General features: G+C 62.8%; 1 protein-coding gene across 1 annotated transcript in view; it reads left to right on the top strand.

Annotated features, from left to right (window-relative positions):
• Window positions 1–14,095, top strand: part of DCHS1 (dachsous cadherin-related 1) — a gene marked incomplete at its 3' end in the record, with an annotated part of 31,376 nt that overhangs the window by 15,498 nt on the left and 1,783 nt on the right. Inside the window, 18 exon segments of the mRNA XM_081003883.1 lie at window positions 361–1,365; window positions 1,485–1,672; window positions 1,858–1,954; window positions 2,091–2,248; window positions 2,337–3,174; window positions 4,408–4,647; window positions 5,600–5,725; window positions 5,851–6,060; window positions 6,655–7,518; window positions 8,134–8,247; window positions 8,685–8,896; window positions 9,036–9,190; window positions 10,016–10,146; window positions 10,458–10,744; window positions 11,240–11,378; window positions 11,628–13,783; window positions 13,785–13,937; window positions 13,939–14,089. Coding sequence (XP_080860009.1) covers window positions 361–1,365; window positions 1,485–1,672; window positions 1,858–1,954; window positions 2,091–2,248; window positions 2,337–3,174; window positions 4,408–4,647; window positions 5,600–5,725; window positions 5,851–6,060; window positions 6,655–7,518; window positions 8,134–8,247; window positions 8,685–8,896; window positions 9,036–9,190; window positions 10,016–10,146; window positions 10,458–10,744; window positions 11,240–11,378; window positions 11,628–13,783; window positions 13,785–13,937; window positions 13,939–14,089 — 7,224 coding nt within the window.

A 14,095-nucleotide genomic window follows, 5' to 3' on the forward strand; every position in this document is an offset into this window, starting at 1 on the left:
CAGGGCTATCCTAAGCCATTTGGGCCAAAGCTGTTGCAGGTCCCCAAGTTCTTAACAGTCAGGCAGCTGGCTGTCAGGCGCTTAGCAACCCTGTGCAATAGGCTTTCAGAGGTGGGAGGGGCTGCCCAACTGTCAGTCAAGTGACACCACATGCTGTCTACCTGTCAGATTTGACATGCAAGGGTGATCAGGATCTGCACCATCGATCCAAACAGGTCCCGCACCCCTACAATAAATGCAGAGAGTGGCAGGAGCTCAATAGAAGAGTTTCTGTGTCCCAAGTATGTCTCTATTTGGGGGGCCAGGGGGGCTGTTTCCCACTCCAGCAGGTCTCCACCCCCGCTCTGTTCTTGCCTCCAGGCCACTTGGACAGTGTGTTCTACTCCATCTCCTCGGGGGACCCCCACGGGTACTTCTCGGTGGACCCAGAATCGGGGGAGCTGCACACCAGCCTGCCCCTGGACCACGAGGCCCAGTCTCTCCTCCTCCTCGAGGTCCAGGCCCGCAGCGGCTCCCCTCCCGCCTACAGCAGCGCTCGGGTGCAGATCAGCATCACGGACGTGAACGACAACGCGCCCGCCTTCCCGGCCCCCTCTGACTCAGTGCTGCTGCCTGAGGGGGCTGCCCTGGGCACGGTGGTCTACACAGTGCAGGCGGAGGACCGTGACAGCGGGGCGAACGGGCAGGTGCGCTTCGAACTGGCCTCAGGAGGGGCCAGCGCCTTCACCGTGGAGCACTTCTCCGGGAAGGTGCGCCTCGCGGGGGCCCTGCAGCGGGAGACCAGCGCCCCCTACGGACTGGTCATCCTGGCGCAGGACGGGGGGGTCCCCCGGCTCAGTGCCACCTTCACCCTCTTGGTTCACCTGCAGGCGGCCGATGAGCACGGGCCCATCTTTGACACGCTCACCTACCGCGTGGAGGTGCGCGAGGGCGTGCCTGTGAGCACCCGCTTCCTGCAGGTGCGAGCCCTGGCACGGGAGCCCAGCGCCCCCTTGGCCTACCACCTGCGGGCTGAGGGGGATGCAGCCAGCTTTGGCATCGCTCCAGACACCGGCTGGCTGTACGTGCGCAGCTCCCTCGACCGGGAGGCGCAGGAGCTGTACGTGCTGACGGTGCTGGCGGTGGCCGGGGAGGGCGAGGGTCGCCAAACGGGCACCAGCACCGTGCGCATCACTGTCACGGACGAGAACGACAACAGCCCCCGCCTGAGCGAGGAACGCTACTTCTTCACTGTGGCTGAGAACAGGCCGGCCGGCAGCAGCGTGGGCCGGGTGACGGCCAGCGACCGGGACGCGGGACAGAACAGCCGCCTGGCCTACCGCCTGGTGCCACCCAAGGGGACCTTCCTGATCCACACCCAGACCGGTGAGGGAGCAGAGCGGGAGCGGGAGGCCCTTCTCAGCAGGGGCTCCCGCGGGGAGCCGGGAGGGAGCAGCTGGGGGTCTCGCCTGCACTGAGCGCCTCTTCTCCTCCTCCTCCTCCAGGGGAGCTGAGCCTTCGGAGGAGCTTGGACCGGGAGCAGCAGGCCAGCTACCAGCTCCAGGTCGTGGTTCAGGATGGGGGGACGCCACCCCGCAGCACCACGGGCACCGTCTACGTCACTGTCCTGGATGAGAACGACAACGCGCCCACCTTCCTGCACGTGGCCGAGGGCCGCGAACTCCTCCTCCAGGTGGGCGAGGGATCCAGGGGGCAAGGAAGGAGCTCTTGGGGGCACTGGCAGTTCCTCAGAAAGGGCAGCAGGAAGGCCAGGGCCCGAGGGGTAGGATCATGGAGCAGGGAGGTGGCATCACCCTCTGCGTGTCCAGGCAATGGCTGCCAACTCCATCTCCCCCCCCCCCCGCTGTACCCTCTCAGGTTCTGGAGGAGAAGCCAGCTGGGCTGCTGGTGGCTTCTTTGAGGGCCAAAGACCCGGACGAGGCAGAGAACGGCACTGTCTTCTACTCGCTGTCAGGTAAGCAGGTCCCCCTGGGCTGGGCTCCTGGGAGGCCCCACACTGCCCAGAGGTTTCAGGCCCCCACTCCTTCTCCCGGAGGGTTTTCTGGGCCTCCCCTTGGCTGCGCCCCCCCTCAGCTCTTGTCTCCCTGCAGGGGCCTGGGCAGAGCGCTTCTCCCTGCACGTGGCCACCGGGGAACTGCGGACAGCCACGCGGCTGCGCCAAGCAGACCGGGGCGAGTACGCTTTCACGGTGACAGCAAGCGACCGAGGTGCTGCCCCCCAGAGCACAACAGCAGCCGTGCGCATCCAAGTAGGAGCCCTCTTTTGCCTCGGGCGTGGGGCTGGGCCTGCCCCAAATACCCCCAGGCCCCTTCCTAAGCTCTCCCCTCCCTCTGCAGGTGGTGTCCACAGCCCGCCTGCTGCCCCGTCCCGACACTACGGTGCTGACCTTTCACCCCACGGAGGGCCTGCTGCCGGGCTCTCTCATTGGCTGTGTGGCCCCCCCAGAGCCGCCTGCACCCGGGCAAGTGACCTACATGCTGGTGGGGGGCAGCAGCGGGGACGGCCTCTTTGTGGTGGACCCAGGCACGGGGGACATCTACGTGGCCCAGGAGCTGGACTACGAAGCAGGGATGAAGCACAGCCTGCAAGTCAGCGTGGAAGATGTCCTGCAGGGCTACCCCAGCCAGCGCCTGGTGTTGGTCGAGATCCACGTGCAGGACAGCAATGACCACGTTCCCACGTGGCCCCAGGACCCCGTCACTGTGGTGGTGTCTGAGGGGGCCACCCCTGGCACGTCCCTCTTCACCTTCCAGGCGCTGGACGGGGACGGCCCGGGGCCCAACAGCCAACTGCGCTACAGCCTCTTGCGCCAGGAGGGCCCCCCGGCCCCCTTCCAGCTGGATGCGCGCAGCGGGGAGCTGAGCCTGCAGGGGGCGCTGGATCGCGAGACTCAGTCTGCCTACCTGCTGGTGGTCCAGGCCACGGACCAGGCGCTCAACGCCAGCCAGCGCCACTCGGCGGCCGTCACTGCCCACATCTTCGTCACAGACGAGAACGACAACGGGCCTGAGTTCTGCTGCCCCTCGAGCATTGACGTCCCTGAGGACCAGCCCACGGGCTTCCTGGTGCTCCAGGTGGTGGCCAGGGATCGGGACCTGGGTGAGAACGGGAGGGTCAGCTATGCGCTGCGCGCAGGGAACCTGGACGGGCGATTCCACCTCAACCCCAACACAGGTGAGGCAGAGGGAGGTACAGGCCGCCATGCAGGGATTGGTAGTCTGTGTATGCAGGATCCCACCAGGCATTCCCAGGAGTTGGGAAAGAGCACTGCATCGGGGTGGAAGGGATGTCCTTCAGTTATATGAGGAGTCCTTTTCTGCAGGTGAGGCAAGCCTGTCTTCTCCCGCCTTTTGCACACCCTGCTATTGTGGCTGTGCGCTCTGCTGATTGGCTGGTGGCGTCAGCAGTCCCTCCTCCCTGTCCTGGGGGGCCGTCTTGCAATATGCCATCAATAAATGGTCTGTCTGTCTTTCCGAGATGTGGCCTGTGCACAGTCCCCCTGCCCCTAGGCATGTGCAAGGGACCTGGTATGTCACCAGGAGCAAAAGCACAAGTCTGGGAAAGAAAGATAAAACAAATCACCCCAAACTTAAGGCCTAAGACCCTTTAGTGCAGGGGTAGGCAACCTAAGGCCCGGGGGCCGGACCCAGCCCAGTCGCCTTCTCAATCCGGCCTGCGGACCGTCTGGGAATCCGCGTGTTTTTACATGAGTAGAATGTGTGCTTTTATTTAAAATGCATCTCTGGGTTATCTGGGGCATAGGAATTCGTTCATCCCCCCCCCCCAAAATGTAGTCCGCCCCCCCCATGGTCTGAGGGACGGTGGACCGGCTCACGGCTGAAAAAGGTTGCTGTCCTCTGCTCTAGTGTGAGATGGGGGTTGGTGAGAGCCCTTCTGAAGTCCTGTGTTGTAATACCTCCCCAGGAGCAGAAGTCTGAGACTCTGTACCTTGTGCTTGGCTTGGGGGGGGGCTAACCCTTTGGGGCAACAGCTCCTTATGAGGGTTCTGGCAGAAAACAGAGGGGGAAATTCCATCTTTTGGTAGTTCTGAAATGCTACTGACATCCTTCTGAGGTTTACCTTCTCAGTGATTGTTGACAAGGGTTTCTGGATAACAACTGCTTTATTCTCTTCCTTCTCTGAATTGGACTTTTGCAGAAGAATACTTTTTTACATAAAAGGATGAAACTCCTCCTTGCACTGCTTGCAGGTGTAGAAATACATTTCCAACTGGAGTAACACTGGCCAGAAATCTGAGAGCAGAGTCTTGCTCCAGCCCATAACAATGAGTTCTGAGTTGATTCCCAGAACTATGAGATCCCTGCAACCCCCTTTTGCCGGTCTTGAGGCAAAGTGCCTTCATGCCCCATCTCCATCTCAAATGTTGGCCTCCTGCTCTCCTCCCAGGCGCGCTATCCATCGTGAGGACGCTGGACCGGGAGGAAGTGTCCCAGCATAACTTGACAGTGGTAGCCACGGACCACGGGTTGCCACGGCGCTCTGCCACGCAACTCCTGCTTGTGCATGTGCTGGATGTGAACGACCAGGCACCTGCCTTTGAGAGAAACAGCTACGAAGCCAGTGTGGCAGAAAACCTGCCCCCTGGTGTCCCCGTGCTGCAGCTGCACGCCACCGACCCCGACCTGGGTAAGAGCCTGACCCTCGGCCTGTGGTCATTTGCAGGGCCATCCACCCAGAAGTGGAAGGGATGGGGAGGAGTGTCTGGCCAGACAATGGGGTCTGCCAGAGAGCACAAGCCCCCTTTCCATGGGGGCTCATTGTGTCCTCCTTGCATATTGTGCCAAAGGCCTTCTGTCTTTGAAACTGGAGACCTCTGAACTCCTGGGCATCAGTGGGTGAAGAACCTCTGCCAGCCTGGGCTGAGGGCACTGGGGTGGGCCAGGGGAGGAAAGGTTGGACTTGGCTCATGGAGACAGTTGGCCAGCTGGTCAGGACATCTCAGCCTAACCTCCCTCACAAGAGGGCGGCTAGAATGTAATGGTGATAATCCTTGGAGCAAAAGGAGGGTGCAAATGCAAGAGAGACCACAGAGGAGGCAGGCCTAGCCAAGGTGGCTTCCGCCCAGCAGATCAACCCGACCAAATGGCCAGAATGCCCAGTGGGTGGCAAGAGCACCATTTGGTGTTGGGTGGCCACCGCTCTGTGGAAGCGCAGGGGCCCCTGGCCTAGCTGGTGCCTGCCTTTGGCTGCCTGCTGGAGCACCTCCTCTTGCTTCAGCCCTGCCCACTCCCCAGCTTCAGAGCAGCAGCAGCTCCCATGCGGCAGAGACGTTGTCTGCTCCTTGGCAGTGGTTGGACCAGTCTGTGGTTGGACCAGGAGGCTCCCCGTTTCCATGTCAGGCTGGTCTTGAAAGGCTTCTGAAGCCCAGTTTGAACATGCCAGCCTCTGGCAGCTGCCACAGCTGGGTCCCCAGTCCCTGCCCTGCTAACACTCTGGCTTTGCCGGGGGGGGGGTCAGCTGAGTGTGGTTGGGAGGGTGTGGAAGAGGGGCCTTTGCGCCTGTGGGGCTGCGCTTGTGAGGAGGTCGATGTGGGGGAAGAGTAGGACCCATGCTCAGCCTCCCTTGCGTATCTCGCCAGGATCCAATGGGCAGGTGTCCTACGGCGGCATCTCTGGGGACGAATTCTCCATTGACCCCCACACGGGTCTGATCAGCACCCGGCGCTCCCTGGACCATGAGGAGCGTGCAGAGCACTTGCTGACAGGTAAGGTGGGGGAGGGGAGGGGGGTCCTCGGGGGGGGGGGCTCTTGTGAGGCCCACAGGCCAGCGGCTCCTTCTAGTACCAAGACAGACTCTCTATGGCTCACAGCCTGCTCCCCCTCCCCACAGTGTACGCGCGGGACAAGGGGCTGCCCCCTCGCCAGGCCAAGGCCACGGTTCGCATCCTGGTGGCAGATGACAACGACCACACGCCCACCTTCCAGGCGGAGGCCTCTTCCCTGGAGGTCCCAGAGAACCAGAGCCAGGTGGAGCTGACCACCGTGCGGGCCACGGATCACGATGCAGGGGAGAACGGGCGTCTCACCTACCGCCTGGCAGGTGAGGGAGGGAGGGAGGGAGGGAGACTCCCTGCTTGGGGAGATGCAGTGCCAAAGGCAGGGGAGGGCAGAAGTTTTCCACCCCACCAGGGGCTCCTTCTCCTGGTCCCCCTTCATTTCAGAGTGGATCCATGCAGGTATTAAACCTTGGAGATTTTATTTATTTATTCATTACATTAAAATTTATACATTGCTCAATTGTGGGAAAACAACCTCAAAGTAGTTTACAAAAAGATGAAAGAAGAAAATCAAGAAAAATTTGCAGTGATGCTTTAAAGCCTACAAAAAGTTAAAACGCTAAAGCAGATAAAATCTGCACCAGCACTTCTGTGCTTCCCTGAACAAGAATGTCAGAAGGAATATAGGGAAGCTGCCTGTTTGATACCAGTAGGCAAGGAGTTCCAGACTAAGTTCTTTCCAATTCAGAAAGGGGGTTATGGGATGCCTGTAGTGTCAATTCCATGAAGTGGGTAAGGCAATCTTCAGGCAGGGGAGGATTGACACGTGGGCAGCTGAGAAACCAGCATGAGGGGTAGTTTGGGCAGTCATGTGCCAGTCCAGGAAAGCTTCACCCTCCTCCTGCTCCTCCCTTCAGCTGGAGACTCTGAGGAAGACTTCGCCTTGAACCCCGTCTCCGGCCAGCTGTCCACAGCACGAGGCCTGGACCGGGAGCGTGTGGCCAGCTACGCCCTGACCGCCCAGGCCTGTGACCATGGCTCCCCCCCACGCTGCGCCAGTCTGGTACTCCACGTGCAAGTGCTGGATCTGAACGACAACGCCCCTCGCTTTGCCCAGGAAAGCTACGTGGCCGAGGTGCCGGAGGACTTGCCCGTGGGGGCGCTGGTGCTGCAGCTGGAGGCCCAGGACCCGGACGAGGGGCCCAATGGACGCGTCTCCTACTTCCTGGCCAACGAGTCGCTGGGCACCTTCCAGGTGGAGCCTCAGACAGGCCGCCTCACCACCACGCAGCCGCTGGACCGGGAGCAGCGAGACTCCTACCGCTTCGTGGCCGTGGCCGTGGACTCGTCCCCGCAGAGCCCCCGCAGTGCTGCCGTGCAGGTCACGGTCAGCGTCCAGGACGTCAACGACCACATCCCGGCCTTTCCGCTCAGCCCACTTTCTGTCACGCTGCCCCGCAACACGCCCGCCAAGCGGGTGGTGGCCACGCTGCGGGCTGAGGACCACGACGCGGGCGCCAACGCCTCCCTCCTCTACCGCCTGGCCGCCCCCAGCCCCGCCTTTGCCATCAACACCTACACAGGCGCCATCCAGCTGCTGCAGCCCCTGGGCACCCTCACCCAGCGCCAGCGCACCGTCTTCGTCCTGGCCAGCGACCTGGGGGAGCCCCCGCTCTCCTCCATCGGAGTGGTGGTCATCCACCTGCAAGACGAGGCCTTCCGGGGGGTCCGCTTCCCCCGCAGCACCAGCGACGTGACGCTGCCAGAGAACGCCGCGACAGGTATGGGCAGAGGGTGGCTCTGGCTGGCTAGTCTGGAGCAGAAGGGGAGGGGGGCTGCCTTGTCTGTCCCCAGCCCAAAAGTGGGAGCACCAAGGCCACTGTGTGTGTGTCCCAGAGGAAACCTCAGAGTCTGGCATCCTGTTCTCACAGGGGCTGAGCAGTTGCCCATAAAATGTGTCCTTAATGTTGTACACCACCCTGGGATCTTTTGATAAAGGGTTGAATATTAATATTAATAATAATAATAATATAGGAAACCCACAAGCAGGACCAGAGCACAAGAGCAACACTCTGCCCTCCTGCAGTTTCTGGCAACTGGCATTCAGAAGCAGTGCTGCCTCTGACCGTGGAGGTGGGCACAGGCATCCTGGCTAGTGGGCCTCGGGAGCCCCCTCCTCCTCCATGGATTTGCCTAAACCTCTTTCACGGCCATCCGAGTTGGTGGCCACCCCTGCCTCTTGTGGGAGGGAGTTCCGTGGTTTAGCTCTGTGCTGCATGAAGAAGTGCTTGCTGTTATCTGTCCTGAATCTTCCACTAACCACAAAGCAGGTTTCCTTCTGGAAGTGGATGTTCTTTTTCTAAAGGCCTCCCCCCCCCGGCTGCCTCCCCCTCCAGGCACCACCGTGCTGAGCACCCCAGCCACCCACACAGCCGGCTCCTCAGGCCGCATCACCTACAGCATCGTCAGCGGCAATGAGAAGGGCGCTTTCCGCATCCAGCCCAGCTCAGGTACGGAGGGGCCCTCGAGGGCAGGGCCAGGGCCCTGGGGCGTGAGGAGAGGCCTTGGGCCACATCTCTGGTCAAAAGGCCCCCTTGGAAGCCTGCTTGGTCCTGGAGGAGGTGAGACCCAAAGGCTTTGTGGGGGCCGCCTCCCTCCCTCCCGGCTCCCTTCTCCTCCTCCACGGGCTTGGATGTGGTCCTGCTCCAGGGTGCCACTTCCATGGAGCGAGGGCCTCTCTCCCCCTGGATCTGGCCATCTGGGTCCAGCTTTTCTCGCTGCCCTTGCCAGACGCAGAGCGCAGGCCTCCACGGCAAAGGAGGGCCCCACATGCCAACCAGAGCAGCCCCCAAGTTGCCTTCAAGGGAGAGGGTGGCCCCCACCCCACGGCTTCCCCGGGGAGAGAGTGGGGCTCAGGCGGCCGACCTCCCCCCTTCTGCCCCTGCAGGCCTGGTGTCGGTGCAGAATCCCCGCAGCCTCGACTTTGAGCTGAGCACCCGCTTGCGCCTGGTGCTGCAGGCAGAGTCCGCCTCCTCCCTCGGCTTCATGGCTGTGAACGTCAACCTGCAGGACGTCAACGACAACCGGCCGCGCTTCCGGCTGCCCAACTACGTGGCCTTCATCTGGGAGGCCCAGGGCTACGACTCACCCGTCATCCAGGTGGGAGGGGCCCTCTGGGATGGCGGGCTCCTCGGCAGGGCCCCAGGCAAAGCTCAGGAGCAGCACCGGGGGGGGGGCTGGGGGGGCAGGTGGGCCAGGTCCAAGCGGGGGCAGGACTCTCCATGTCTTCTCACGGCAGGTTGTGGCAGATGACTTGGACCAGGGTCCCAACGGGCAGGTGACGTACACCATCAACCAGACGCTGCCCATGAACGGGCTGTATCGCATCAACAGCCAGACGGGCGCCATCACGACAGCGGCCATTCTGGACAGGGAGATTTGGGCCCAGACCCGGTGAGTCCGCCCTTCGGCCTCCTCGCTTCCAGCCATGGAGCGACTCTGGCCACAAGCCTCGCGAGGAGCCCATGGGGAGACATTTATCCTCTCCGAGGCTCTGTGCTGATGTTGGGTAGAGGGAGAGAGGTGGTGTTTAAATTGTGTAATTGCTTTTAATTGTTTTGATTGATGTGTTTCTGCTGTGCAGTGAATCTCTTTGGGATTCCTGGCAGGAAGCAACTCAGAAGTGAACTGAATCATGGAGAGGCAGCCGGTCCAGAAAGGGCAGGGATTGGGGGATGGGCAGGGACAGATCTACTGTGAGACTAATGAAGCTTCGGCTTCAGGGCCCTGAATCCCAGGGGGACCCCAGAAGCAACTTTAGTCCAGGTTGCTTAAAAATTGTGGGTCTAGTAGACCCAATCTGAGCTGCATTGATTTGAGTCTAAGTTGTATATATTTCAACAACACCAAAGTCCGAGAGTCAGGAGCACAGATGTTGTAAAGCTGTCAGTTCTGTCACTGAAGAAGAGAACGGGGCTTGCCCAGACCTCGTTGCTGGTGGCCAAGGGGCCCCCTGACATTTCAAGCTCCAGGCCCCAAAAAGGTAGGTCTGTGACTGGGCCAGGCCAGTTCCCTCTTCTGCCCCCGCCATGCGCTCCCTGGAATAGCAGGGGTGCCTGTGGGGGCCTCCTGAAGGCTGCCAGTCCACAGGATGCCAAAGGGGAAGGGGCACCGTGTGGCACCAGACGGGCCTCTCCTTGGCCCTGACCCCCATCCCCCAGGCAGACATCAGCTGCGCCCCCTTGTCCCTGAGACGCTCCTGCTTCCCTCCGCCCACAGCCTGGTGCTGACCGCAACAGACCGAGGGAACCCTCCTCTGGTGGGCTCTGCCACCCTCACAGTGCTGGTGATGGATGTGAACGACAACAGCCCCACCATCCCTGCTCCCTGGGAGGTGCGGGTGCCTGAGAGTGAGTAGATGGAACAGGGCTCATGAAGCCTCCTTGGTTGGCCGGGGGGAGGGGCGCTTTGGGAAAGCGGGGCTCTCTTGGCACGGCTCCCCTCAAAAGCAGGCACGGAGGGTGTCACCTGGGAAACACTTGCAAAACCTGAAGACATGAGCACCTCTGAGCAAGTGCAGAGCTTCTTTCTCTTCGTGCTGGCACAGAGCCCTCCGTTGAGATGGGGAGGAGAAGCCATGCCCCCTGGGCAACCCCAAACAGCTCTGCATGGCCTTTGCCCCTGGCAGGCCCAGCTCTGACCCCCTCCCCCCACTCCACAGACGCCCTGCTGGGCACCGAGATCACCATGGTGACGGGCAACGACGTGGACTGTGGGCCGCAGCTCTCCTACATGCTGGTGTTGGACAGTGGCACCGCTGGCACCTTCAGCATCCTGCGCTACGGGGGCCGCATCACTCTGCTGGGGCCGCTGGACTATGAGCAGCGCAGCCGCTATGCGCTGACGGTGCGCGCCTCGGACTCTCAGCACGAGACGGAGGCCAACGTCACGGTGCTGGTGGAAGACGTCAACGACAACCCTCCCGTCTTCTCCCAGGCCCTGTATCAGGTGCGCAGCCTCTCCCCTCAGGGGCCGCACGTCCTTCGCAGGCAGGGCAGAACCCGTCAGAAGGCCATGCACAAAACGATCTGCGTAGGGGAGCTCTGCAGCTGTTCCACACAAATGCCGTGCGGGAAAGTGCAGGAAAGCGGCCCAGAGCTAGGATTCAGAGGGCAGGGCAGCGACAGCACCTTCGATTGCAAACCTCGATGCAAATTGCTATGTTGCTGCTTTAGTTTAAGCATCACTTATGCCAAATATGAAAAAGTGTCCAGGTGTGAGTTGCCCCCTTCAGCTCAACATGGCTCAGTCACATGCCAGAGAGACCACGCCTCCCCCCCCCCGGACCCCCTCCTCATTGCCCTCATTCTGCTCTGCTCCCCCTTTGGCTTCTCACAGGGGCACCCCTGGGTAGGGGGCAGCTCATGCTAACAGGTTTCCCCCACAACCTTGGAGGGCAAATGAATGCCCAGGAATGATAGGTAACCCTCTGTGTCCTCCCAGGTTGTACTGCCAGAACACACCCGAGCCGGCAGCCCCATCCTGACCCTCAGCGCCACAGACCTGGACTCAGGCGCCAACGGGGAGGTCACCTACCAGCTGGCCAGCCCAAGCCACTTGGTCTCCATCCACCGGACCAACGGTATGAAGGCAGCAGTGGGAGGAGGCTGTATCCACGGAAAGGCCCCTGTGAGATGTGTTGGAGGGGCAGGGGCAGTTCTGGGAGGGACGGGACTTTGGCTGAGCTCTTCCTTCTCCTCCTTTCTCCTCTTCATCTCTCTCCTCTTCTTTGTCCTCTGTGATGTTCTCCCTCCTCTGTCTCTCCTTCTTCTTCTTCCTCCTCCTCCTCCTCCTCCTCTTCCTCCTCACTGCCCTTTCTCTGCCCTCCCAGGGACCTTGTTCACCACGCAGCTCCTGGTGCTGGATCCGGGGCGCTCCACACTGGACATCCTAGTGGAGGCCCGCGACCGGGGCACGCCCAGCCTTTCGGCCTGGACCACGGTGCAGATCCAAGTGCTGGATGTCAACGACCACGGGCCTCAGTTCCTGAAGCCGCACTACAACGCCTGCGTGTCGGAGGACCTGCGCCCGGGGACCACCCTGCTCACCCTGGAAGCCACAGATGCCGACGTGACGCGGGAGAACGCGGCCCTCGACTACACCATTGTCAGCGGGAACAGCGGCCACGCCTTCCAGCTGGAGGGCCGTTCCGGGGGCGCCAGTGCCCTGGTGCTGGTGGAGCCCCTCGACTTTGAGGCCGTGGCCATCTACAACCTGACGGTGGCCGTGTCGGACCGGGGAGTGCCTCAGCACAGCGCCGTGGTGCCTGTGCTGCTCACTGTGCTGGACGTCAACGACAACCCCCCGGTGTTTGGACGCTCTGCCTACCACGTGGCCGTGAGCGAGGGCACCGTGCCCGGGGCAGAGCTGCTGCGCGTGGCAGCCCAGGACCCTGACTCGGGGGTGCACGGCCAGGTCCGCTACAGCATCAGCTCCGGGGACCCCGGCGGGCTCTTCCAGCTGCACCCGTCCACAGGGGCGCTGCGCCTGGCAAAGGCACTGGACTGCGAGGCCCAGGCCCTGCACACCCTGGTGGCGCGGGCCTCGGACGGAGCAGGCGGCCATTTTGCCCTGGCCTCCATCACCGTGGAGGTGAAGGACGTCAATGACAACCTCCCCTACTTCCCCCTGGAGGTGCTGAGCTGCAGCTTGCGGGAGAACCTGCCGCCAGGGAGCCTGGTCACCACGGTGCGGGCCGTGGATCTGGACGTGGGAGCCTTTGGGGAGCTGCGCTACGCCCTCCTGCCGTCCGAGGGCGGGGAGGCCTTCGCCATCAACAGCAGCTCCGGGGAGCTGCACGCGCTGCAGCCCTTTGACTTTGAGCGCACAAAGGCCGTCCAGCTGCGGGTGCAGGCCACGGATGTTGGCAACACATCGGCCACAGCCACCGTGCGTGTTCTGGTGACCGGGGAGGACGAGTATGACCCCGTGTTCCTCAGCCCGGCCTTCAGCTTCCAGGTCCCCGAGGGTGCCCAGCGGGGGCAGAGCATTGGGTCCGTGGTGGCCACAGACGAGGACGGGGGCCCTGATGGTGTGGTGCTCTACACGCTGCTCAAGCCGTCTCCCTTCTTCGGGATCAACCAAACCAGTGGCGCCATCTACCTGCGCGTGGACAGCCAGGCGCCCTCGGGGGGGCCTCCCAAGCAAGAGCCCCGGGAAATGGTGCTGGAGGTGCAGGCCCACAGCCCCTTGCCCGCCTCGCGCTCGGCCTCCGCCCAGGTCACCGTGGACGTGACGCACACCTCCTTCGGCCTGGTGCCCGACCTCAACCTGCTCCTGGTGGTCGCCGTGGCCGCCTCCCTGGGCGTGGTGGTGGTGCTGGCCACCGTGGCCATTGTGCTGGCCCTGGTCCGCTCGCGGCAGAGCCGTGGCCCCAAGGAGGTGGATCTGGCCCATGGGCAGAGTGGCTCCTTGCCGAAGCTGGGTCACGGCGAGCCGGCCCTGCCCGGCGGAGACTGCCTCTACCACGAGGCCCTGCCCGGCTATGGCACGGAACCGGCCGGCCCCTACACCCGGGGTGGGTCTCTGGACCCTTCCCACTCCAGCGGGCGAGGTTCCGCCGAGGCGGCCGAGGACGACGAAATCCGCATGATCAACGAGTGCCCCCGCATGTCCAGCGTCACCTCCTCCCTGCAGGAGCACCTGGTGGCTCGCGGACCCGACTCCGGCATCCAGACGGACGCGGACCGCCTCTCGGACGTCTCCTGCGAGCCTGCCACTCTGGATGCGGCTCACTGGTTCAAGAACCGGAAGGGGCCTGGGGGCCTGCTGCTTCCCGGCCAGCCCCCCCAGCTCTACCGGGATGACGGGGGCAGCAGCGGCCCCTACCTGGGGGCCGGCTGTGGGCTCAGCGTCTCCTCCGCCCCCAAAGACTACTCTTTTCCGGAGGACGGGAAGCCCTGCGTGGACGGCTCCCTGACGGCCATTGTGGCCAGCGATGAGGAGCTTCGCGGCAGCTACAACTGGGACTACCTCCTCAACTGGTGCCCCCCAGTTCCAGCCCCTGGCCAGCGTCTTCACAGAAATCGCCCGCCTGAAGGACGAGAGTTCCCTGCGCAAGCCCTTCCCCACCAAGCCCAAGCCCCGCATCGACCCGCCTCCACTCATCACCTCCGTGGCGCACCCGGGCGCCAAGTCCGTGCCCCCCCAAGCCGGCCGTGGGGCGGGCCTTCCCCCACCTGGCCACCGCCTCCTCCTCCTCTCTGCGACGCTCCCCCATCAGCCACGAGGGCTCCCTCTCCTCGGCCGCCATGTCCCCCAGCTTCTCCCCCTCGCTCTCCCCACTGGCTGCGCGCTCCC

This window comes from Podarcis pityusensis (genome assembly GCF_964106645.2).
Source record: "Podarcis pityusensis genome assembly, chromosome: 4".
Taxonomy (NCBI): Eukaryota; Metazoa; Chordata; class Lepidosauria; order Squamata; family Lacertidae; genus Podarcis; species Podarcis pityusensis.